The sequence below is a fragment of the Rhincodon typus genome, chromosome 27 (assembly GCF_021869965.1).
Source record: "Rhincodon typus isolate 14 chromosome 27, sRhiTyp1.1, whole genome shotgun sequence".
NCBI classification, from domain to species: Eukaryota; Metazoa; Chordata; class Chondrichthyes; order Orectolobiformes; family Rhincodontidae; genus Rhincodon; species Rhincodon typus.
In genome coordinates this window covers 43,768,722-43,795,722 of record NC_063358.1, presented here as the reverse complement: position 1 = coordinate 43,795,722, position 27,001 = coordinate 43,768,722, and the positions used below count along the sequence as shown (strand labels likewise).

General features: G+C 43.3%; 1 protein-coding gene across 1 annotated transcript; it reads left to right on the top strand.

Moving 5' to 3' along the window:
- Window positions 1-15,877, top strand: LOC109914156. The gene is made up of 4 exons (XM_048613055.1): window positions 1-86; window positions 3,158-3,449; window positions 5,403-5,568; window positions 5,693-15,877. Exons 1-4 carry the CDS (start codon window positions 22-24, stop codon window positions 6,862-6,864), a joined length of 1,695 nt encoding a protein of 564 aa, XP_048469012.1. The 5' UTR covers window positions 1-21; the 3' UTR covers window positions 6,865-15,877.
- The last annotated feature ends 11,124 nt before the right edge of the window (window positions 15,878-27,001 follow it).

Genomic DNA, 27,001 nt, shown 5'->3' with positions numbered 1-27,001 from the left:
AGTTACCAGGGCAAGAGGCCAATGGAGTCTCCGGGCAGTTTTGATCAGCTGACAAACTGCCCGAAGCCAGTGGAGTTTTTAAATGGGTAAGTACTCATTGAACGGCTATTTTGTAATTGACATCTTCGAGACAACATAGAGCCAGTGCTGTTTGCCAATGGAGGAGTTTTCCATGATAATTGTATGGTGTAAATGGTGATGACTGTATTTGTAATCTGCTATATGAATCATTTTGGATTTCCTGCATCTACATTGGAGTAAGGTGAATATGGGAGAATCAGTCTTTTCGCCAGCCTGCGCTGTGACCAACTCAATATTTTCTTCATTCCGGGCAAACCGAAGTATTTGTGGTCCCTGCAGACTTATTTCCTCTTGAATTGCTATATAGGTATCTGTGCATTACTGGTAAAGGAGTATCTCACAGCTTTATTGAGGGAGGATACATCAAAGGATTAGTGCAGCGAGGCAGTATGGTTAGACCTCTGGAATAAGAAAGGTGAAATCACAATGCTGGGGGTATACTATAGGCCTCCCAATAGCCAGCAGGAGATAGAGGAGAGAATATGCAGACAGATTTTTAGAAAGACATCAAAACAGCAGGGTTGTTGTCACGGGTGATTCTAATTTCCCCTGTACTGACTGGGACTCGCTTCGTGCAAGGGACTTGGATGGAGGAGAATTTGTAAGGACCATTCAAGAAGGTTTCTTAACAGTATGTAATCAGTCCAACCAGGGAAGGGATTATAGTGGACCTAGTTTTGGGAAATGAGCCCGGGCAGCTGAGTGAAGTTGCAGTGGTGGAGCATTTTGGAAGTAGTGACCTTAATACTGTGAGTTTTAAGATATTCATGGACAGGGATAAAAGCATCCCTCAGGTAAAGGTGTTAAAATGGGGGAAGGTGAATTATAACAGTATTAGGCAGGAACTGGAGAGTGTTGATTGAAGGCGGCTGTCTAAGGGTAAATCCACATCAGACATGTTAGATTGTTTCAAATGGCAGTTGATAAGAGCTCAGGAGTGGCATGTTCCTGCGAGAATGAAGAATAGGTATGGCAAGTTACATGAATCTTGGATGACCAGGGGATGTTATGATCTTGCTCAAAAAGAAAAAGGAGACATACGTAAGGTCGAAGAAGATGGGAACTGGCAAAGCCCTTGAAGTGTATAAGTAGGAAAGAACTTAAGCAAGGGGCCATGAGGAGTCATTAGTGAACAGGATTGAAGCGAATCCCAAAGCTTTTTATGCATATATAAAAAGCAAGAGGGTAGCCAGGAAAAGGGTTGGCCCACTCAAGGACAAAGGAGACAATGTATGTGTGGAGCCAGAAGAGGTAGGTGAGGTCTTAAATGAATACTTTGTATCGGTATTCAACAAAGAGAAGGAATTGCTGGAGGATGATCTCAGGGAAGGGAGCACAAATTTCTAAGCCAGATTGTTATCAAAAACGAAGACGTGTTGTGCATCTTAAAAAGTATTAAGATAGATAAGTCCTTGGCTCCTGATGGGGTCTATCCCAGGATATTAAGGGATGCATGAGAACAAATTGGTGGAGCATTGACAGACATCATTGTATCCTCTTTGGCCACAGATGAGGTCTCAGAGGGCTGGAGAATAGCCAATGTTGTCCCATTGTTTAAAAAGGGATAATCCACGAAATGACAGGCCCGTGAGCCTCACGTCAGTGGTAGGGAATTTTTGGAAAAGATTCTCAGGGACAAGATCTATAAGCATTTAGAAGGAAATGGACTGATTAGCGATAAACAGCATGATTTTGTGCAGGCAGGTTGTGCCTCACTAAAGTGATCGAGTTTTTTGAGGAGGCGATGAAAATGATTGATGATGGAAAAACAGTTGATGTTGTCTACATAGACCTCAGTAAAGCCTTTACATAAGAACATAAGAACTAGGAGCAGGAGTAGGCCATCTGGCCCTTCGAGCCTGCTCCGCCATTCAATAAGATCATGGCTGATCCTTTCGTGGACTCAGATCCACTTACCCGCGTTCTCACCGTATCCCTTAATTCCTTTATTGTTCAAAAAAAATCTACCTTTTTTTTTAAATCATTTACTTAAGTAGCGTCAACTACTTCACTGGGCAAGGAATTCCATAGATTAACAACCCTCTGGGTGAAGAAATTCCTTCTCAGTTCAGTCCTAAATCTGCTCCCTCTAATCTTGAGGCTATGCCCTCTTGCCCTAGCTTCGCCTGCCAGTGGAAACATCCTCTCTACTTCTATCTTATCTATTCCCTTCATAATTTTATATGTTTCTATAAGATCCCCCCTCAATCTCCTGAATTCCAATGAATATAATCCCAATCTACTCAGTCTCTCCTCATAAGCCAACCCCCTCAACTCCGGAATCAACCTAGTGATTTTCCTTTGCACCCCCTCCAGTGCCAGTACATCCTTTCTCAAGTAAGGAGACCAAAACTGCACACAGTACTCCAGGTGTGGCCTCACCAGCACCTTGTACAGCTGATTGACAAGGTCATGGCAGACAGGTATAAAATGTGAAGTCATATGGTATCAGGGCCAAGCTGGCAAGATGGATACAGAGCTGGCCTTGTCATAGGAGACAGGGGGTAGCAGTGGAAGGATGCTTTTCGGAATGGAGGGCTGTGACTAGTGGTGTTCCACAGGGATCAGTGCTGGGACCCCTGCTGTTCATGATCGACATAAATGATTTGGAGGAAAAAGTTGCTAGTCTAATTAGTAAGTTTGCTGATGATACAAAGAATGGTAGAGTTGCGGATAGTGAGGAGGATTGTCAGAGGATACAGCAGGATTTAGATTAGTTGGAGGCACGGGCAGAAAACTGGTAGATGGAGTTTAATCCGGACAACTGTGAGGTGATGCATTTTGGAAAGTCAATTACAGGTGGAAATTATACAGTGAGTGGTAGAACTCTTAGGAGTATAGATATGCAGAGAGATCTGGGTGTGCAGGTCCACAGGTCACTGAAGGTGGCAGTGCAATTAGATATGATAGTAAAAAAGGCCTATGGCATGCTTGCCTTCATTGGAAGGGGCTTTGAGTATAAGGATAGACAAGTTATGCTGCAGCTTTATAGGACTTCAGTTAGGCCACACTTGGGATGTTACTGTCAGAATAAAAAAAATTACCTTACATGTTATTCTTATGCATCTTCCTATAGCATGTGTTCTAATGGAGGAACTGGAATCCACAGCCAAGCAAGAGAGCATTGCAGCTCAAAGAGACAGAGAAGAAGGGCTCAAAATTTTACTGACAATGACCTACAAACCCTTCTGGATGAAATGCAGCCAAGGAGGGACAGATTGCTTGGTGTGCATGGCAGGAAACCTCAAAAACCTATTTCACGTGCTATGTGGAGGGAAGTGGCAATGGCACTGAATGCCACCTCTCTCACCTCCAGGACTGCAGACCAATGCCGGAAAAAGTTCAATGATCTGACAAGAGCAGGCAAGGTAAAATACTGGTGAAAGAAAAAGAGTTAATGTTTAAAGTTGAAAAATTTTAATCTGGGAAAAGTTAAAAATGCTGACAAGTGAATGTGGGGGCAGTGAGGAGGGAAATAACAAAAGTTGAACTCAATTTTCAGGGTCCAGATCAAACTAACTTAATTTTGTTCCCTTTTTCTTGGTGGATTTTGCTTTGGCTGTAATTTTTCTTTCTTCTTTTGCTTTGAATGAGCAAGTGCTCATCATTCTACTGTTCACACATCATCTATATGAACTGAATTAGCCTTATTGTCACATATACTCAAAAGAGTACAGTGAAAAGTTTATAAGTCCCCACTTACAGTGCCATCTTAGGTACAGAGCACCTATGTACAATCCTTAGTTATAGAGTAGAGAAATGAAGAAAAAAAATTACATTACGGCTATAGACAGTATAACCATAGCTCGGAAAAAACAAGAAGCAAAGTTAAAAAGACAAACATCACAGTCTCTGTCTAAAGGCTGTCCACAACGGACCAACAGAGGGGTCTCCACGTGGTCTGACCGCTGGCTGCTGCCACGCTCCGCACTGGGCCACTGCCCCCACTCCCACATTGGGCCTTCTGTTTTTTACTTGTTCCACTTCCACTAGCTCTGTTTGCCCTATTAATATTTTTGCAATTTTACCTTTTCTGCTTTGGGATGAAGAGATTATTACAGCATCACAGAAATCTTCTGGTTCAGAAAACGGCCGTTCAGCCTATTGTGCATGCACTGGCTCATTAAATCATCATCATTACCCAGAGCCAATCTCCTGCTTATTCCCCATTCCACTGCACATTACTAAAATAATCATCCAGTGCTCTCTAGAATGTCTCTATTGGACCTGCCTCCATCACACTTCAAGTCAGAGTAGAACTAAGGGACACAGTTTAAAAAATTAGGGGTCTCCCATTTATGATGGAAATAAGAAAAGAAAATGTTTTCAGATGCTTATGGGTTTTTGGAATTCTCTTCCCAGAGAGCAGTGGAGACAGAACAATTGAATATTTTTAAGGCAGACTTGGATAAATTGTTGACGAACAAAGGAGTCAGAGATTATGGGAGCAGGCATGAAAGTGGAGTTGATCAGCCATGATCTTATTCAATGGCTGAGGAGGCTCAAGAGACCAGACATGCTGAGTTTCTCCACTATTCTCTGTTTGTTTGAGAGACAAGATGGCTTACTGATCTGAATCCATGTCTTCACCCATCACAGACCTTCCCTTAAAATCTATTATGTTTATAATTTGTTTCTAGTTCTCTTAATGGGTCATCAATCTGAAATGTTAACTCTATGCCAGTCTTCACAGATGCCTTAAGTATTTAAACACATTTTGTTTTACTTCAGGTTTCCAGCATCCACAGTATATTGCTTCTGTAACACACTCTATAATTTAATAACTGCATCACCACTCCTACACTGCCACTGTGCACTTGTGGCATATTGGTAGTGTCCCTACCTCTGAGCCAGGAGTTCTGGTTTTAAGCCCCACATGCCCCGGTTCTAAATCAAAACATGGCTGAACACTGTGATTAAAATAACATATCATGGATATGATTCACTCTCATTCACACCCATCCTAACAAAGGTTAATTGTATGTCACGTGTTTAAAGGGCTCTTGTGGAGCAGTAATGTCCTTATCACTGAGCGAGGAGACCCAGGTTCAAGTCCATTCTGCTTCAGAGGTGTTAATTAACATCTTTGAACAGGTTGATTAGAAAATCTCTGCAAGGCAACTATGGTGAAGGAGAGGCGATGACACTGACTTGAGATCTCACAATATGTGTTTTAAGGTCCTAATGTTAATTCCTCTCATATAACCTTAAATATCCTTTCTGACCTTTGACTACCACATTTAGAACTTCATTTGTTTGATTCTGTCTGGAAGAATGTTTTCAGCTGCTGACTGAAACCTAGTGGCCTATTTTTTTTATAGGAGAAACTCATGCACAATGCCCGCGAGAGGCAGGAGTGCAGAGTGGGCATTCCCAACATTAAGGAGCTCACCCCCTATGAGGAACAGGCCGTGGAACTGCTGGGTAGGCAGTGTGGTCTTGCCGTAGTGGCAGATGGAGAAATCGGTGTAACGGTGCAGACTCCAGGTTAGTGTCATATATATGGATAGACACAATAAAATGGCAGTGCTCCAGTCACTAACCACAGGCTGACCCTAATCTTTTGCGGATTATGTTTAGAGAGTCTCAGCTTGTACTGTTTTTCCTGCAGAGCCATCACAGCAGTGGGGGCCAGAGGATGATGATGATGATGATGATGAAGAGGAGGAGGAGAAACTATGCTACCTCATTAATTATGATGATGAGGAAGAGGATGACGAGAGCAAGCCAGATCGTGAGTCCCTGAAGCTTGATACAGCACCATTTTCCACTGTCCCCATGCCGTCAATTTCACCCCCTGCATCTTTGGCCTTCTCACTCCCACGGTCCGGCTCTGATATGGTCACCAGGGCACGGTTGGACAGTGTTAACGAGGAAGTGGCACTGAGTGATTCCCAAGGCATCAGGGAATCGGATGAGTGGGGAATGGGTGAGGACATGCCACTTCCCCAGAGGAGGCCAAGGAGAAGGATGCCCCTGACCTCAGATCCCTGGGATTCTGATTTCATGGGCACTCGCCCGAAGAGAAGGATGTTCAATGAGCATCATACTTACGTGCAGGCTCTGCGCTCAGTCTTCGAAGATGTGCAGCATCTGACAGCTGTGACTTTGGAGTCTACAGCCCTCATTTGCAACAGCATCAAAGAAGCTTTCACTTCGCTGCAGTCATCAATGGAACACGTGGCAGCTTCATTAGACTCTGCAGCACACCCCAACTTCAGAAATGCACAGGAACCAGTCCATGCCCCCACTCCCACAGAAGTGCAAAATGCTGCCTTGTCAGTAATTGGGGAGAAAATAGACAGCACTCTACGTGTTGGTTTTCAGAGTCTTGGGGCTGGGATCCAAGCTGCTGTGTCTCACGGCTTTCAGGATCTAATAGCTGCCATTAAACCACCTATTCCAGTGGTCAATGGGAATGCAAATACAGGGCTTAGTGCAATGCCAATGTCTGACAGTAACCTGCCTGGAGCAGCTAGTTCTCAGGACAGCCACACATGGCAGACCTCTGACCCACCCTCCCACAGAATCAAGCCAGCAGAATTCAAGAAGCGATACCAGACTGTTCATACAGAAGCCCACAAGATGCAGCCAGTGGTGGCTCCCTGCCAGGAACAAGCTGCCCTAGGAGGTGGACCACCTCAGTCCCATGAGCCTTTTGTAGCACAGGAACTGCCAATGCCCTCATGTGATACTCGGGTTGCACCAAGGAGAAACAGTCGAATAGGAGACAGAAAGACCCGTTTAGGTACTCCAGGAAAACCCTGCATAAAAAGGAAGTAGGATGACATAGTTACTGTATGGGTTGCTTGTAATAAAAGAGAATGTGCACTTACTTTGTGCTGAGGTATTCAAATCCGATAAGATGTGGGTGGTCATGTGGAGCAAACAATAATGTGATGATCAAGGATGGGTACCAGAGTGAAGGATTTATCACTTGTCTGAAGATGGGGAGCTGTTTGGAGGTGTTATTGAAGTTGTGGTAATAATGCTATCCTCTGATTAGACAAGAACAGCCCAGATTGTATGGTCATTAAGGAGTCCTTGTAGCAAAGGTCACCCTGATTCTCTCCTCCATAATGCTCTGCCTCCAGAACAACTAAGCCCAGCTTCCCAGGCAAATAGCTATTGATATCCAAGTCTATAGTTTTAGATTGCTGTTGTGCGGGCCACAACGAGCATTAAGTATATGGAGCATATGAACTGGAGTACGTCGGACCTGCTACTCTGAAACCCAGTGGTCCTCTCAGTGACCATTCTGGTAAAAGTGCAGACCTTGGTGTATTGCTTCTCACTATTCCCATACCTCTTAGTGAGGTCATTAACCATAGCAGCAAGGTTTAGACAGTATCCCTCAAAGCTGTTATTGACATTATTGTTTAACAACAATGGCAATGAATTACTACATCATGGCAACTACATGCACGTCTCCCATGGAGAATTCTTTTGCATGCTGTTGCACTCAATCTTGGCATTCAAGGCGTGAAAACGCTCAGGGTTTGTCACTGGCAGAGAAGGTTAATGCTAACCATGGGAGCTCGGAAAGCCATGTTGATGCCAAATTAAGTGATATTACAATGATCCTCTGCAATTGCCAAAAGTGACTGAGTTGAGACAACTCAAAAGTTATCATTTTCTCAGTTACAGACAGCTGCCTGGGCCAGTTATCTTGGCTGCAGGTCTTCTTTTAATACCATTCGTCATTCTTCTACTGTCTGCTTTTTGAAGGGTACTCATTTCATAGTGTTCCTTGCTTATATCTGAATAAACCCGTGTAGTCTGTAAATTATTTAAGGAGGGTAATTTATCGCTCAGAAGCTGCCTCAGTCGTCTTCCTCCATCCTCTCCTGCTCCTAACCCGTCATTATAATGGAAAACAATGGAATTATGGGTATCCTTGGGATCTCTCTGCCCCTCAGACCATTAGAAACAAATGTAGTGTCTGTGGAGAAAAGATGTAGATCAATATATCATCCTCCACAAATCTTTCCAGCTCCAGAAACCTGACGAATTTCCTGTCCCTCTTCAGCCTCAAAATTCCCCCAGTCTCAGCTGATCTTCGGAGTATACAAAGTTTCAGAATTTGGTTCTGTGTAAGTCTCAGTATGTTGGAAGGACCAGTTACTGAAATTATTGTTCTAGTCTGCAGGCCTCGTACAAATAGAATTCAATGAACTTCGTTGGGGCTTAGTGGTAGAATGTGGGAGGACCAGCATGTGATCAGGAAATCGGCTTAATTCATTTTGAGATCAAAGAGAGACAGAATTGGCTTAAGCTTTTATGTGAATAATGGTACATCCAATTGTCCTGATCTTGTAGCAGAGAAATAAATTCCCAAAAATATGATAAGGCTACATTTGCAGTCCTGCATACATTTCTGGTCGCACTGCTATAGGAAGGATGTTATTAAACTAGAAAGGGTGCAAAAAACATTTACAAGGGTGTTACCAAGACTGGAAGGTTTGAGATAACAAAGAGAGATAATAAGAAAAGCTGGGACTTTTTTTTCCCCTAGAGTATTGAATGTTAAGGGTAACCTTATAGAGGTTTATAATGTCATGAGAGGCTTGATAAGGTGAATAGCTAAAGTCTTTTCTCTGGGGTAGGGGACTACAAAACTAGAGGGCATAAATTCAAGGGGAGAGGAGAAAAGTTTAAAAGGGACCTGAAGGGCAACTTTTTCACGCAGAGGGTGGTGCGTATATGGAACGAGCTATTAGACTTACAACATTTAAAAGACATTTGGACAGGTACATGGGCAGGAAGGGTTTAGATGCATATGGGCCAAATGCAGCCAAATAAGATTAGTTCAGTTTAGAAAACCTGGTTAACATGGACTAGTTGGGCCAAAGGGTATGTTTCCATTGCTATAAAAATCTATGACTCTATTTCAAGGCCTTTAAGGTCTTTGAGCTTCCATTTAGTCCATGTCTTTACCAGTTCAAATCTTCATTTTTCTAATGCCACTTTAATTTGTCGCTTTGATCCCACTTTCTGTAAATTACAGCACATTCAGAGTGCTCTTTTATGCTTCTGATCCACATTCGTTCCCACACTCGCATCACACCATCCTTTCCAAGCCTCTGTTTGTCTCAGGAGAACAGTTACAGATTTAATATTCACATTTCTAAGCCCGTTGTGAATCCACTCTGCCTGCCCTGATCTCTTAGTCATACATTCATGATTTGTGCACCTTATCTGTCATCGACCGCTGTTCTAGTCAGTACATCCTCATCCTCCTTTCTTATCATTTTTGACTTCAACTTTGTGAATTATTTCCCAGTAAAGTTGTGGATGTTTTAGTAAGGTCAAATATACCGATTCCCAGTAGACAGGCTATGTTTTATGTTCCTTTGAGAATTGCTATTTTTACACAATTTTTGAAGTGTGATAGAAGGATTTCACTGAACTGTCAAAGTCCAGGAATTGTCACACCAATTCAAGATGGGCTATAACTTAGCCACTCTGCCTTCTACTGTTGGGATTTAGTTACAGTGGCCCAATGTCTAGACAGTCTTCTTTGGTAAATGTTTTCTCATCTAAATATATCTGCTGTTCTTTTTCCAACTTAATCGACTGGTTTGATCTCAACTACATTGCTCCTTTGACGTAATTAAATCTTACCAACTGCTTTGGTAATATTACCCTGAGTTATGTTGCAACTTGACTCTCCAGTACAGTACTGAAATAGTATTGCATTGTTAGAGATATTATCTTTCAGGTGAGACATTATACTGGGGCCCAATGAGTCTTTTAAGGTGGATGAAATAGATCCCATGGCATTATTTGAAGGACAGCAAGGGGTTTATACCGAGTGTTCATCCCTCAGTTAATATCACAAAACAGATTATTTAATCGTTGTCACAAACTTTTTCTTGGGACATATTTGATGAGGACAAATTGGCAGGTGTGTTTCCTACATTACAACAGTAGGTATATTTTGTAACTACTTCATTGACGACAAAACATTTTGGGGCATCCATTGGTAGTAAAAAAATACTATATAAATACAAGTCTTATTTTCTTTGGGAGTGCCTTTAAATGTACTTTGTACCCTCTTGGTGTAGTCAAAAAATGAACATCACATGCCCATCTCTCTATCACGAAACTATCTACCTCCAGTCCCATAAAATTGCCTACCATTGAACATACTGTAACAAACCTGTTACTGAAATTCTAATCCATACTTTTATTCTCTTTAGAATCAACTGTTCCAATGTTCTAAGTAAAAGTGAATACTGGAGTGTTCTCCTGAGCACTTTCCAATCTCCACCCATTGTAAACATCACTTCATCTGAAACTCTGACCATATCCAAGTGTCTATCAAGACCCTTTCACCTGTCATCTTCTCAGGGCCATTAGGATGGGAAGTAAGTTTTAGCCTGACCAGTAACCCTCACATCCCAAATCCACAAAAAATAAAATTGCCCTTATTCTTGATCTTGCATTTGCTTCACAATCCCTATTACACAAATTTAAAATTCTCATCCCTCGCTTTAAATCTCAAACGTGGTCTTGCATTCTCTAACTGTAGTCTCTGATAGCCTTGTAACCTGCGTACACATACCTATGCTGCTCACCACTGTACTTTCACCCCATTATTAGATGTTGTGCCATTATCCATTCAGGCCTGGAACATAGTAATTAGGAGCAGAAGTAGACAATTCAGGCTCTTGAGCCTGCACCGTCATTGAATAAGATCGTGGCTGATCTGTTAGTGTTCCAAATTTGACATTCCATCCATCCCAATAACTTTGATTCCCTTGCCTAGCAAGAATCTATCCACCTCCGCCTTAAAAATATTCAATGACCCACCTGCACGGCTTTCTTTGCAAATTTGCACAACCATCTGAGAGAAAGAATGACCCGTAATTTTAAAACTGTCCCTAGTTGTGGGCTCATGCACCAATGAAAACAGTCATTCCATGTCTACTTTGTCAAGATCATTTAGGATCATATACACTTAGATCAAACCACCTCTTGCTCTTCTGAATTTTAGTGAAAACAAAATAATCAGAAACAAAAACAGAAATTGTTGGAAAACCTCTGCAGGTTTGGCAACATCTGTGGAGAGAAATCAGAGGTAATGTTTTGGGTCCAATGAGCCTTCTTCAGAAACTTCTGATGGGGATTGAACCCACTTTGTTGGCATTACTCATCTCCGTCTTATGAAAGAGCAGCCTGTGGTCCTTTGGAACTGTGGCAACTTAACACTTAATTGTAGTACAGCAGTAAACACTTATTTTACACATTGATGGAACAAATGTTTCCTGTTGACAGTCTGAATCACTGAAAAGACATTGTGACTACAGTGCCCATTGTACACTATAAGTTCTACTGCACAGTCAGTGTGGTACTCCCCATTCCCACTCCCAGGGTCAGTGTAATATTCCCTATTCCTGTACCCAGGATCATAGAGTAGAGTAATACAGCATGGAAACAGGCCCTTTGGCCCAAACTGGTCCATACTTACCATGGTGCCCACTCACCTAGTTCCAATTGCCTGCATTTGGTCGATATATTTCTAAACCCTTCTCATCCATGTACCTATCCAAATGTTTTTTAGTGTTGCTATTGTACCTGCGTCAACCACTTCCTGTGGCGGTCCATTCCATATACACACCACTGTCTGCATGAAGAAGTTGCCCCTCAGGTTCTTCTTAAATCTTTGCCCTCTCATCTTAAATCTGTGCCCTCTAGTTTTCAATTCCCCATCCATGAGAAAAAGACTATATGCATTAATCCTATCTATGCCCCTCATTCACCTACGTTCCAAGGAATAAAGTCCTATCCTGGCCCACCTCTCCCTATAACTCAAGCCTACTAGTCCTGGCACCATCCTCATAAAACTTCTTTGCACATTTTCTAGTTTAACTAAGTCTGTCCTATAACAGGGTGACCAAAACTATACACAATATACAACTGTAACATAACATCCCAACTCCTAAACTCCATGCCTCGACTGATGAAAGCCAGCATGCTAACTGCCACCTTCACTACCCTGTCCATCTGTGACGCCACTTTCAACGAACTGTTCACTTGTACACGTAGGTCCCTCTGTTCCACAACACTCCTCAGGACCTTACCATTTATTGTATAAGCCATCCCTTGGTTTGACTTTCCAAAGTGCAACACATCACACTTATATGTAGTGATTTGGAGTTGCCAGTCCTCAGCCCACTTCCCCATCTGATCAAGATTCCTCTGTAATTTTTAATAATCTTCCTTGCTATCAACAATACCTCCTAATTTTCGCAAACTTACTAATCATGCCTTGTATATTCACACCCAGCTCATTTATGTAAATAACAAAGGTCCTAACACAGGCCCCTGTGGCACAGGAGTCACAGGCTTCCAGTCCAAGAAACAACCTTCAACCATCACCCTCTGCTTCCTACCATCGAGCTAAATTTGAATCCAATTAGCTAGCTCTCCCTGGATCCCATGCGACCCAACTTCCATGACTAGCCTGCCGTACGGGACCTTGTCAGATGCCTTACTGAAGTCCATATAGACAGCGTTTACTGCTCTACCCCCGTTTATCCTCTTGGTTACCTCTTCAAAAAATTCTTAGAAGATTTGTCAGACATGACTTCCCGTGCACAAATCCATGCTAACTATCCCTAATCAGACCTTGACTATCCAAATGTTGGTTGATCCTTCCCTCAGTTTCCTCTCCAATAACTTGCGTACCACTGATGTCAGGCTCACTGGCCTGTAGTTCCCCGGCTTGTCTTTGCTACCTTTCTTAAACAATGGAACAATATTAGCCAACCTCCAGTCTTCCAGAACTTGTAAACTTGCTCTCGATGGCTAATGTATTTTCCCCTGACTTCTCGATGACCCCTCTCTTATTCAGAGCCCACCCCCCCCAATCAAACTAGTTTAAACCCTCCCGGGTAACACTTGCAAATCTCCCCAAGAGGATATTAGACCCCCTCCAGTTCAGGTGCAACATATCTCTCTTGTATAGGTCATCTCTACCCCAGAAGAGATCCCAGTGATCCAAGAACCGAAAACCCTGCTCTCTACTCCAGCTCCTTAACCACACATTCATCTGACCTATCATTCTATTTCTACCCTCACTGGCACGTGGCACTGGGAGTAATCCTGAGATTACTACCCTTGAGGTCCTGTTTTTTAACTTCTTACCTAACTCCCTGTACTCATTTTGCAGGACTCCATCCCTTTGTCTATCTATGTCATTTGTATCGATGTGCACAAAGACCTCTGTTCACCCTCCCCATTCAGAATGTTCTGCAACCACTCAGAGACATCTTTGACCCTAGCACCCGAGAGGCAGGACACCATCCTGGTGCCTCTTCTATGGCCACAGAGTCTCCTGAATGTACCCCTCACAATTAAGTCTCCTATCAGTATCTCTCTGTCTTGACTGCACCCTTTCACTGTGAGCCTCAGAGCCGGTCACAGTGCCACCGAGCTGACTGCTGTTGCTAGCCCCTGAAAGGTCACCCCCTACAACAGTATCCAAAGTGGTATAGATGTTATTGAAAGGAATGGCCACAGGGGAACCCTGCACTATCTGCCTTCCCCCTTTACCTCTTTGAGGTCACCCAGCTATCTGCAGTCTGCATCTTAGGATTGACCAATTCACTACAGCTTTTATCAATGATGTTCTCTGCACTCCAGATGATCCTGAATGCATCGAGCTCCAGCTCCTGACAGGCAGGATTGGGGAACAGTTCCCCAACGGCTCCATTTCTTAACAACTCCAGTTCCCTAACATGGTCTGTCAGGAGCTGCAGCTGCGTGCACTCCTCACAGGTGTAGCCACCAGGGAAACTGGAAGTTTCCCTGATCTCCCACATCCTGCTCGAGGAGTATGCCACAGCCCTAACTGCCATCCCGACTGTCTTCAGTCTAGATAGAAAGAAAGTAGAATTAAAGAGCCCTTACCTTTACCCCTGCTCAGCCTCCTCATGCCAAAAATTCTCCAGCAAAGGCCTCAGCACTTCCACTTTAACACTGACCCGCTTTCCTAATGGCTCCTCCCTTGTACGCCTTTACTTTGCCAGTCGTCCTCACAGAGCCCTTTTTCTTTTGATCAGAGGAGGAGGGAGGGTTGGAAGCACCAATGTAGTGTTTCGGCTTTAACCATACCTTGACACCAGGTTCTCTCTGACCTGCTATACAGTCGTGATGACTGGCGATGTCCCCCAGAATTCTGCTGTGATAACTCGGTGTGATACTCCCCATTCCCACTCTCACGGTCAGTGTAATATTCCCCATTCCTGTTTTTGGGGTCAGTGTGATACTCCTCATTCCCACACCCAAGGTCAGTGTGCTACTCCCCATTCCCTCTACTCGACAATTGTCAATGTGATACTTTCCACACCCACTCCCAGGGTCACTTTGATACTCCCAGTACCCTGTCTTACGGTCATTGTGATAGCACCCCTTACACCCTGTCTCAGGAGCAGTGAGATGCTCCCCACTCCTTAATCAGGGACAATGTAATACTTCCCACTCCTTACCTCGGTGATGGGATGATACTCTCCATTCCTTGCCCCAGGGTCAGTGCAAATCTTCCTCTTCTATGCCCCAGGGTCAGTGTGATATCCTCCCACCTTACCCCAGGGTCAGTGTTGTAGCCCCCGTACTCCACCCCAGGGTCAGTGTTATACCCTCCTCAATCCCCACACCCTGCTCTAGGGTCCATGTTATAATTCCCGCTCCCAGTCACAGTGTCAGTGTGACAGTCTCCATTCCCAGCCCCAGGGTCAGTTTGATATTCTCTATGCACTACCTCGGAGTCAGTATGATACTCCTCATTCCTAGTCCCGGGGTCAGTATGATACTCTCATCGCATTGCCCTAGGGTAACGTTATATTCCTCACTCCCAGCCCCAGGATCAGTGTGATAGTCCCAACTCTCAGTTCCCACATCTTTGTGGAAATCCAAATCCCTAGTCCCGGGATCAGTGTGATACACCCTTTCCTCCTTCAGTGTGATGTACCTGACCGGTTTGTGTGCTGTGGTTTACTGGTATCAGAGCTGTATATTTGGATGACCAGGTGCTGCTGCAGTCCTGGTCCCACCATTCCTGTGCTGTTGTGCTTTTTTCCCACATTCATTATGACAGTTTGAGGAAACCACTTATGTCCTGCAGGTGGCAGATTATCACTGTCAGTCCTTCATTAACTCTGAAATGTTTGTATTTTAATTTTTGTACATTATTCCTTCCTGTTCCACTCATCTGCTGCCCTGGTTTATGCAATGTATTTGAAACCATGAGCAAAATGCTGTTTCTTGCAGAATGTGTGCCACTTACAGAAATCACAAAGAGTACCACAGGCTGTAGAGCAAGAGCACTCTAGTATCCTTGGTTCCCTGCACCACTCACTGCAAGGAATGTCACAGCTTCTTTGTAATGTACAGAACGCCTGGTTTGATAGCATCCAGTATGGATTTAATAATTTTATATTTTACCAAACTGCTGGTCAGTACTGTTCAGTGAGCACTAGCCATTTCATTCCCACTGTACATGGGACTAAACTGAGTTAGATGTAAATTATTGTTTAAATCACTGTTTGAAGTGGAGATGCTAAGAGGAGAGACTGAGCAGCTGGCTGAAGCTGTTTAAAGTGAGAAATAAAATGTAAATTGGTTATTGTCATTATCAGGATTACGGAACAAATCAATCATTACAACAAGATCCCACAATTCCAAGATTTTGGATGCTTTATTACTTTGGAACAGTTTCAAGTATTGTAGTGTTTCTTGTTGTGGTTGTCTGTAATTTCATACCTGTAAATAAATTGTAATATGACTTCTAGCCTGTGATCTAATTATGTGATCTTTCCTGTTTTCTGAGCAACAAAAGGTGGCAGCAGCTAGCACAGTCTCTACTGCATGATTGGATAATAAATGGGTAGCTGATAGTCACAGGATACGATTGATCATTGACCACATACAGAAATTTACAAGTTCCAGATCAAACTCAATTGTGGAAACATTTTCTGCTGCAGACTTGACTGAAATGTGCTTGAACAACCACATTGTAAAAACTGGTAATAATACAGAGGAATTGATCTAATTTTAAGCCAAACAAGATTGTTTATAGTTTTCGTTAAAATTCCAAAAGCAAACAGCACAGATTAAGTTCTCAAACAGATAGGGAACTAAAATTGACTGACTTATGAAAAGAAAATGACTCATCACATATGAATGTTACATGCATGAATTGGTGGCTGAAGAGTATGTGAGGACAACATGGTACTATGTAAGCATATTCTTCAATCCTTTTCTCTCTTGTGATTCTCCAGCTTACCGATAAATATATCCATACAACTCACATGAACCACTCTTGGATAAGGGACTTTCATTTGAATTTCCTATTGGCTTTGTAAATGACATCTTATTTACAAATCGCCTGTAGTTACAGTCTCCCCAACAAGTGAAAACATTATCTATACATCTACCCTTTATAACTCTTACATTATCCATACATGTACCCTTTATAACTCTTACATTATCTTAAAGAACTCTATTGGGGCAGCCCTCAATTTTCTCTTTTCTGAGGGCAATATTCCTTCTCTGTTCTGGTATAATTCTAGGCTTTTTGCACCTTCGCCAGTGCCTAAATATACTTTTCTAATTACTTATTCTAATATGAAGACCAACACTGTGCACAGTACTGTAAGTGTAGTTTAACCAAGATTTAATATAACTTCTGCTTTTCAATTCTGTTTCTCAATACATATTTGCTTCTTTACTATCTTATTAATTTGTGTTGGTATTATTAGTGATTTGTATATCTGTACTCAGATTCTTCTGCTCTCCTACTGCTTTTAGATTCCATTTCCAAGAAATACGTGGCCTCCTTACTCTTCCTATCAAACGCGCCATTTTACAATTAATATTAATTGTTATTCATACACCCATTCTACATATTCATTGATGTTTTCTTACAGGTATCTTCAGAATTTGCAAATTCCCGCAATGGTCATGTCTGCATATTTCAAAATTGTTTTTCCAATTTCTGAATCTTAATATGGAGTGACACTGGGTGAAGAGGGTTATATAATGAGAAGTTGCCCAGAGTTAGGTTGTACTCTCTGAAATATAGAAGTTGGATAATTTAGTTGCTGTGTTTAAGATAATTAAAGGAAGTGCTACATATGTAGAGTTGGTACAGGAGGGAAGACTTTAGATTCCTGGGTCACTGGATCCATTTCTGGGAAGGGTGGGACCTTTACAATTGAGACAAGTTGCACCTGAATTGTAAAGGAACCAGCATTCTTGCAAAGGGGGTTTGCTAGTATTTGTTAGTGGGAGTTTAAACTAATTTTATGGGGGAATGAGACACAGAGTGGAGTTGCAATAAGGAGTGATGCATAGACGAATGCAGAAGAAAAATCAAGTCAGTGTGGAAGGCAAAGAGCATAAGTCATCAAGTTAAGGCACAAGGAAGCATGGCAAGAGTGGATGGCATTTATGACAAGGCATTAAGAGGCAGTATGGTGTTTTTACAAGGAGTATGCAAGTAAGGCAGATGAGTTGAGGGTGCTGATTAGCACATGGAGATATGCTATTACTGTCATGGAGACATCGTCGAAGGAGTGGCAGGACTAGCAGCTCGATATTCCGGGAGATGGAATCTTTCCTGAACGGTGTTGTAAAAGAGGAGGTGGTGTTCCAACATTGATCAAGGACTCAATAACTGCAAGAAGGAGGGATGATATCTTAGAAGGTTCTTCAATTGAAGCCATATGGGTACAATATAGAAACAAAAAGGGAGCAACCACATTATTGGGAGTGTACTATAGACTTCCAAAAAGTCGGGGTCAGATAGAAGGGCAGATTTGTAGGCAAATCTCAGACAAGTGTAAAACTTAATGTAAGATTCCAAATTCCAAAGATTAACTGGGATAGACAATGTATGAAAGGCTTAGGGGAGCAGAATTCTTGAAGCGTGTAGGAGAACTTTACAAGCCAGTATGTAGAAAGTCCTACAAGAGAAAGGGCAGTCTAATTTTGGGAAACAAAGCCAGGCAAGTGGTAGAAGTCTCAGTGTTAGAGTTTAAATGTTATAGTATACATTAATGACATGAATGTAAAAGTTTTAGAGTTATAGAGTAATGAATGTTATAGCACAGAAAAAGGCCCTTTGACCCTTTGACCCATTGAGTCTGTGCCAGTCAAAAACAAGAACTTAACCATTCTAATTCCATTTTCCAGTTTTATTAGTAAGTGTGCAGGTGACACAAAAATTGATGGTGCGGTTAATAGTGAGGATAAAAGCATTAGGCTACTAGATATAGACAGGTGAGATGGACAGAACATCAATGGATGGATTTTAATCCTGAAAAGTATAAAGTAATACATTTTGGGACAGCTACCAGGGAAAGGGAGTCCATGGTAAATAATAGGACCTATGGTAGTTCCGAGGATCATCAGGACCTCGATATACATATACATAGACTGTTGAAGGCAACAGAACAGGTGGATAAAGTGGTTAAGAAGGCATACAGAACACTGTACAGGATGCTAGCTAGGCCACAGCTGGCATGCTGTGTACTGTTCTGTTTACCATATTAATGAAGGATGCGATTGCACTTGAGAGAGTGCAGAGGAGCTTCATCATTTTTCCCTGAAAGCTGCCATCCAGGTGGATAGAGTTGTTAAGAAGGCATATGGTGTGTTAGTTTTCATTAATAGAGGGATCGAGTTCAAGAGCCGTGACGTTATGCTCCAGCTGTACAGAAGCCTGGTTCGGCCACATCTGGAGTATTGTGTCCAGTTCTGGTCGCCTCATTGCAGGAAAGATGTGGAAGCGTTGGAAAAGGTACAGAGGAGATTTACCGGGATGTTGCCTGGAATGGAGGGAAGGTCTTATGAGGAAAGGTTGAGAGAGCTAGGGCTTTTCTCTTTAGAATGACAAAGGATGAGAGGTGACTTGATAGAGGTTTACAAAATGATCAGCGGTATAGATAGAGTGGACAGCCAGAGACTTTTTCCTGGGTTGGAGGTAGCTTTTACGAGGGGGCATAGTTTTAAAGTGAGTGGAGGTAGATACAGGGGAGACTTCACAGGTAGGTTCTTTACTCAGAGAGTGGTCGGGCCGTGGAATGCATTGCTGGATTAGGTAGTGGAGTTGGCCTCATTAGGGGCATTTAAGCGGCTATTAGATAGGCAAATGGATGATAGTATAAGGTAGGGATGGAGGTTAGATAGACCTTAGGATTAATGTAAAAGTTCGGCACAACATCGTGGGCCGAAGGGCCTGTGCTGTGCTGTACTGTTCTATGTTCTATCATGATGTTGGCCGAGCTGGTGCATTTTAGCTATGAAGAGAGACTAATTACATTGGGCTTGTTTTCCTTAGACCAGAAAAGGCTGAGGGGGAACTTGATTGAAGTGTACAATGTCATGATAGGCATAGATAGGACTGAATTTTTCCCCTTATTTAGTGGGGTCAATTACCAGAGGAGTTAGGGGATCAGCAGGTTTAGAAGGGAATTAAGGAAAAAACTTCACCCAGAGGATGGTACGTCTCTGGAATGCCTCAAAGTGTGGTAGTGGCAGGAAACATTACAACATTTTACGATTTAACTGAGTAAACTAAATGTAATACTGTATTTCCAAATTTGCAGATTACACAAAGGTAGGTGGAGGGTGAGCTGTGAGGATTATGCAGAGCAGTGTTACCTCTAATTTTCATTCGGTTGCACAGGTCCCTGAGGTCTGTGCGCAGCAGCATCTTGCAGAACGGAATTCAATTACAGCAGTTAGCATGCTGATGCTGATCGCTGTGTGGAGATGCTGCCAGACCTGCTGAGTTCCTCCAGCAATTTCTCTTTTTTTTAAACTTCAGTGTGATTTAGACAAGTTGAGTGAGTGGCCAAATGCATGGCAGATAAAGTATAATGTGGATAAATTTGAGGTTATCCACTTTGATGCCAAAAAAATGATGCAGTAGATTTGGAAAGTGGAAGATGCAGTGAGACCTGGATGATCTTGTACACCAGTTGCTGAAAGTAAGCAGGCAGGTGCAGCAGGTGGAGAAGAGAGCAAACGCTATGTTCGTCTTTATAGTGAGAGGATTCGAGTACAGGAGCAGAGATGCCTTGCAGCAAGGTACAGGATTTTGGTGAGTCCACGCCTGGACTACTATGTGTAGTTTTGGTTTCCTTATCTGAGGAAGAATGTTCTGGATGAAGAGAAACTGGAGAGGTTGGACTATATTCACTGAAGTTTAGAAACATGAGGGGGGATCTCAAAGAAACCTATAAAATTTTAAAAGGACTGGGCAGGGTAAATGCAGGAAGGACGTTCCCAATGACTTGGGAGTCTGGAAACAGGGGTGACAGTCTAAGAATACAGGGTAGGCCATTCAGGATTGAGATGAAGAAATATATCTTCACCGAGAAATATAGACTATAAGAGCAGGAATAGGAGATAGCAAGAACTGCAGATGCTGGAGTCAGAGACAACACAATTCATAGAATCCCTACAGTGTGGAAACAGGCCCTTCAGCCCAACAAGTCCACACTGACCCTCAGAACATCTCACTCAGACCCATCCGCCTCTCACCTACCTAATCTACACATCCCTGGACACTATGGGCAATTTAGCATGGCCAATCCACCTAACCTGAACATCTTTGGACAGTGGGAGGAAACCCACACAGGCACAGGGACAATGTGCAAACTCCACACAGACAGTCACCTGAGGGTGGAATCGAACCCGGGTCCCTGGTGCTGTGAGGCAGCAGTGCTAACCACTGAGCCACCATGGGCCCCAAATGTGGAGCTGGAGGAACACAGCAGGCCAGGCAGCATCAGAGGCGCAGGAAAGTTGATGCTTCGGGTCAGGACCGTTTTTCAGAAATGGGGAGGGGGAAGAGAGCTGGGAAATACAGAGAGGAGGGGTGGGCTAGGGAAGGTAATAGGTGAATGCAGATAGGGAGCAGTGGGGATTGGTAAGGAGTAGTGGGAAGGGTAAGGTGGATAGGTGGGGAAGAAGATGGACAGGTTGTGTCAGGTCAAGGAGGCGGGGATGAGAGGAAGGATTGGACATGGGATGAGACTGGGGGTGGGGAGATTTTAAAACTGGTGAATTCTATGTTTAGATCATCGGGCTGTAGGCTCCCAAGGTGAAATATGAGGTGTTGCTCCTCCAGTTTGCGTGTGGTGTCATTGTGGCACTGGAGGAGGCCCAGGATGGACATGTCACCCAGGGACTGGGAGTGGGAGGAGGAGTTAAAATGTTTGGTGACCGGAAGGTGTTGTCATTTGTCATATACAGAGTGCAGATGCTCTATGAAAAGGTTCTCAAGTGTACGCTTGATCTCACCAATATAGAGGAGGCCCCACCAGGAGCAGCAGATACAGTAGACCAAGTTGGAGGATGTACAGGTGAACCCCTGTTGGATGTGCAAGTTTTGCTTTGGGCCTTGGATGGAGGTGACAGGGGAGGTGTGGGGGCAGGTGTTGCACTTCCTGCGTTTGCAGGGAAAGGTGCCAGAAGTGGTGGGGTTAGTGGAGAGTGTGGAGCGGATGAGGGAATCACAGAGTGAGCGGTCCCTACGAAAAATAGGGGTGGAGAAGGAAATATCCCTTTGGTCGTGGGATCGGATTGTAGCTGGCGGAAGTGGTGGAGAATGATATGCTGGATGCGGAGGTTGGTTGGGTGGTATGTGAGGACCATGGGCGTTCTGTCTTCATATTTGTTGGGGAGACGGGGTTTGAGGGCAGAAGTGCGGGAAGTACAAGCATTTTTGATCACCAGAGGGGGGATGTTGTGGTCCTTAAAATAGGAGGACCTCTAGGATGTCCGTGAGTAGAACACTCCATCTTGGGGGCAGAGGCAGAGGAATTGGGAGTAAGGGATTGCATTCTTGCAGGTGGGTGGTTGAGAGGAGATGTAGTCCAGATAGCTATGGGAGTCGGCTTGAAATAGATGTCGGTGTTGAGACAGTTACCAGAGATGGAGACGGAGAGGTCCAGGAAGGAGAGGGAAGTATTGGAGATGGTCCAGGTGAATTTGAGGTTGGGGTGAAAGGTGTTAGTAAAGTTGATGAACTCTTCAAGCTCCTCGTGGGAGCACGAGGCACCGCCGATACAGTCAATGTAGCAGAGGAGGAGGTGAGGGATGGTGCCAGTGTAACAGCGGATAAAGGGACTGTTCCACATATCCTACAAAGAAGCAGGCGTAGCTTGAACCCATGTGGGGGCCCATGGTCACCCCCTTCAGGGAAGAGTTAAAGGAGAAGTTGATCCGGGTAAGGACAAGTTCTGTTAAGCGGATGAGGGTGTTAGTGAAGGGAGACTGGGTGGGCCTGCTGGAGAGGAAGAAGCGGAGGGCTTTTAGGCCATCCGCATTGGAGATACAAGTGTATAGGGATTGGATGTCCATAGTGAAGATGAGGTGTTGGGGGCCAGGGAATTGGAAATTTTGGAGGAGATGGAGGGCATGGGTGGTGTCCCAGACATAGGTGGGGAGTTCCTGGACAGGGGGGAAAAGACAGAGTCAAGGTAAACAGAGATGACTTCAGTGGGGCAAGAGCAGGCAGAGACAATGGTTCTGTTTTGTGGATTTTGTGAAGGAGATAGAAACAGGCAATGCAGTGTTGGAGAATGATGAGGTTGGAGGCTGTGGGGGGGGAGGTCACTTGAGGTTATGAATGGTCTGAGAGGCGATGGTTTGGTGGTCAGAGGTAAGGTCATATTCAAGGTGGTGGTAGCAGGAGGTGTCAGAGTTGGTGCCTGGCCTCAGCAATATAAAGGTCAGTGCGCCATACCACTACCATGCCCCCATTTCCCACGGGTTTGATGGTGAGGTTAGGGTTGGAGCGGAGTGAGAGGGGTGGAGAAATTGAGGTGATCGATGTCACGACAATTGGAAATGAAGAGGTCGAGGGAGGGTAGGAGGCCGTGGGGTGGTGTCCAGGAGGATGAAGTTTGTTGGAGGCAGAAGAAGGGGTCTGCAGAGGGTGGGTTAGACTGTCAAAGAAGTAGGCGTGGAGGCGGAGGTGGCGGAAGAAGTGTTCGACATCCAGACATGAACGGGAATTCATTGATGTGTGGGTGCAGGGGAATGAAGGTGAGTCCTTTACTGAGGACTGACCACACCTCATATTCAGCCTCAGGAACCTACAGCCCAATGGCCTAAGCATAGAATTCACCAGTTTCACATTACACACTACCTATTGTTAGTCACTAACAGTCCCCAATAACAGTTATTCACCTGCCTACCCAGATCATTATCAACTCCTTTGTCTAGCTAAGTGCTCTTCTCTCTCTTTGGCCCTATCTCCACCTATCATTTACTCCTTATCCCCTCCCCCCACCCTATTTTCTGCATATAAACCAACATTTCCTAGCTACCATCAGTTCTGTGGAAGGGTCACTGGACCTGAAACGTTAACTCTGATTTTTCTTCCCAGATGTTTTCAGACTGCTGAGCTTCTCCAGCAACTTCTGTTTTCGTTCCTGACATTGAAGGTTGGAATGGATTATTCATGGTCCTATTTTCAACGTTTCTATTTGAGAAGTATTTAGATGAACACTTGAAACACCATAGCATAATAGGCTACAGACTGAATACTGGGAAATGGGATTAGAGTAAATCGCTGCTTCGCAACTATTATGGACATGATGGGCAGAAGGGACAATTTCATTTGGTAGGAGATTCCAGAACAAGGGGGCAGAACCTTAAAACTAGTGTTAGGCTGTTTGGAGATGCTATCAGGAAACACCTGTCCACACAAAGGGGAGTGGAGATCTGGAATACTCTTTATTGTTAAGATTGGGAGTCAAAAATTTCAAAATCGAGATGAGTAGATTTTTGTTCATGAGTTTATTAAGACTTACAGAACCAAAATTGCTAAATTTTGTTTAGAAACTAATCAGTTATGATCTAACTGAATGGCAAGATAGGCTTAGCAGATAAGTGATTTCTTTTTGTGAATTGTGCAGATCAGTCCCAGCACTGATTCATCTCTAACACCACTTCCCAAACTTTTACAAGTCTGCAACAAACTTCCAGCCCCTGTTTTCTGTTTGCAGCTAGATTTCTAGTATTCAGCTAATGTATCCTGGTTCCACGTGTTTTGATCTTAGTTACTAATTATGCAATATCTTATCAAAGGCCTTTCAAAAATATGCATTATGTCTGATGTAAGACAGACGGTGCAGACATAGGGAAGCCATAACACTGCAGTGATAAGTGTGGTCATAACCATTAAGAGTTTTTCTTCAGCTTCAACTGGAATTGAATCACTGAGGAGGATTTCTTTCATTGTTCATAGCTAGCCAATCACACACAAGAGAACAGTAAGAGCAGTCTTTAAGGTTCAAATGTCATCCAGTTCCAGTTTTGTTACTGAGAGCAACCTATAATCCCACCCATGATGACGAAATGACCAAATGACCAAATCTGACAAGGGCACCCAATAACAACTGGTGGATTGTTATCCTGTGATGTAGCACAAGTTACCTGGAAAAGCAGTGGACAGTCAAAGAGTGAGACTGATCATCCTGGAAGAGAGACAGGCAAGAGATGATCAAGATATGTACAACGTGGTACCATGTGCGAAATTATTTTAAATTAAATCATGAGATTAAAGACAAGGGCATAGGCACAATATCCTAATAATAACCTTTACTATTTTTAATTTTTCACTTGATGAATGTGGGCATTTCTGGCTGGCAAGCATTGCCCGTCTCTAGTTACCATGGTGAGGTGCCTTCTTGAACGGGTGCAGTCCATGTACTGTAAATTGACCCATAATGCCCTTACAGAGAGAATTCCAGGATTTTGATCCAGTGACAGTGAAGGAGCAGAGATATATTTCTATGTCAGGACGGTGAGTGACTTGGAGGGAAACTTATAGGTGGTGGTGTTCTTATGTATCTGCTACCCTTGTCCTTCTAGATTGAAGTAGTCATGGGTTTGGATTTTTAGTGGATTTCTATAGTGCATCTTCCAGATAGTACACACTGATGCTACTGATTGTCAGTGGTGGAGGAAGTGGATGCTTGAATATTGTCCAGGGCTTCCTGCCTTTGCATATCGACTGTTTCTGCATCTGAGGAGTCCTAAATGGTGCTTAGAATTGTGCAATCATCAGCGGATATCCCCACTTCTGACCTTATAATGGAGGGAAGGTCATTGAAGAAGCAGTTGAAAATGTTTGGGCCTAGATCACTACCCTGAGGAACTCCCGCAGAGATGTCCTGGAGGTGAGCTGACTGACCTTCAACAACTACAACTATCTTCCTATGTGCCAGTTATGACTCCAAACAGCAGAGATTTTGCACACTGATGCCAGGGGGAGTGGGAAGATGCCAGGCCATGAGGTTGCAGATTGTGTTGGAGTATGGTTCTGCTGCTATTGATGGCCCACAGTGCCTCATGGATGCCCAGTCTTGAGTTGCTAGATCTCTTTGAAATCCAATTTAGTATAGCGATAGTGCCACACAACACAATAGAAGGTATTCTCAACATGAAGGTGGGACTTCGTCTCCACAAGGACTGTGCAGTGGTAACTCTTACCAACACTGTCATGGACAGATACGTCTGCAGCTGGCAGATTGGTAAGGATAAAGTCGAGTATGTTTTTCCCTCTTGTTGGTTCCCTCACCACCTCCTGCAGACCTAGTCTAGCACCTTTGTCCTTCAGGACCCGATCAGCTCGGTCGGTAGTGGTACTCCAAGTTACTCTTGGTGATGGAGATTAAAATCCCTCAACCAGTTTTACAACCTCAGTGCCAAGTGTTGTTCAACATGGAGGAGTACTCATTCAACAATCAAGGGAGGACAGTACGTGGTAATCAGCAGGAGATTTCCTTGCCCATGTTTAACCTGATGCTATGAGACTTCAATGGGTCAGGCATCAAATGTTGAGGAATCCTAGAGGAGCTCCATCCCACATGTGATGCCACCTCTGCTGGGTCCGTCCTGTTGATGGGAGAGGACATATCCAGAGATGGTGATGCTATTGTTTGGAACATTGTAATGTATGATTTGATGTAATATCAGGAGGATAGGCAGTACTTGGAATGCGCTTCACACACTTCTGGGATCATCCTCATAACTATTCTCTGCCACCTCTGTCCAGTCAGTGCCCCTCTATCTTTTTAATAATATGGTGACCAGAATAGCATTTAAGCATGCTTCAAAAGTTCAATAGAGGTTTTATATGATGTGTTGATTATTCAATACTATCCCTCTAGAAATAAACCCAATGGTTGTTTTGCTTTTTTAAGACCTTATTAACCTGTAGCAAAACAGTTAATGATTAATTGGTGAACTTGTCCAGGATTCCTTCGTTGCTATCCCCCATTGAGACATATACCTTCTAAGTGATCTCTCTATTCTCCCTACCAAAATATATTTGCTCACACTTATCTGTGTTAAATTTCATTTGCCAATTTTTGCTCATTCTGTCAAATTATGAGTGTCCTCCTGTAATTTACTGCACACCTCCTCAATATTAATTATTCCCATCAATCCAGTGACATATACGATTTTAGTTTTCCAAATTTCCAAAGTCTGAATAGTGAATGTAAATTGTAAACAGCAGTAGTCCCAGTACTGACCCTTGCAAAACATCACTTCCTACCTTCTGTCACTCTGAATAACTCCCCTTTACTCTACTCTTTGCTTTTTAATACTTCTACATATAAGAATAACTTAGCTATCCACCAACCTCTGACACTACACCTTCCTCAAATGAATTATTAAATGTGAATTGTAATGTCTTGTCTATGTCTTCCATGGAATCATTTTAAATTGTCAGGGCAATCTTTCTGAACTAAATGTTTTATAAATTGTTGCAAATACTCAGCACAGAGAGAAACAGAATTAATTTTTCAGATCAATGACTTTTTAAGTACTGACTTTGTTTAGTTTATTCAACACATCTGCTCTGTTTATTTTACATTCACATATT

Excerpts from the sequence above, each read along its gene's own strand:
- LOC109914156 (XM_048613055.1), top strand. The coding sequence starts at position 22 with ATGGAGTCTCCGGGCAGTTTTGATCAGCTGACAAACTGCCCGAAGCCA. Across the intron at positions 87-3,157 it reads CCAGTGGAGTTTTTAAATGG|CATGTGTTCTAATGGAGGAA; the intron begins GTAAGTACTCAT and ends ATCTTCCTATAG. Across the intron at positions 5,569-5,692 it reads TGTAACGGTGCAGACTCCAG|AGCCATCACAGCAGTGGGGG; the intron begins GTTAGTGTCATA and ends TTTTTCCTGCAG.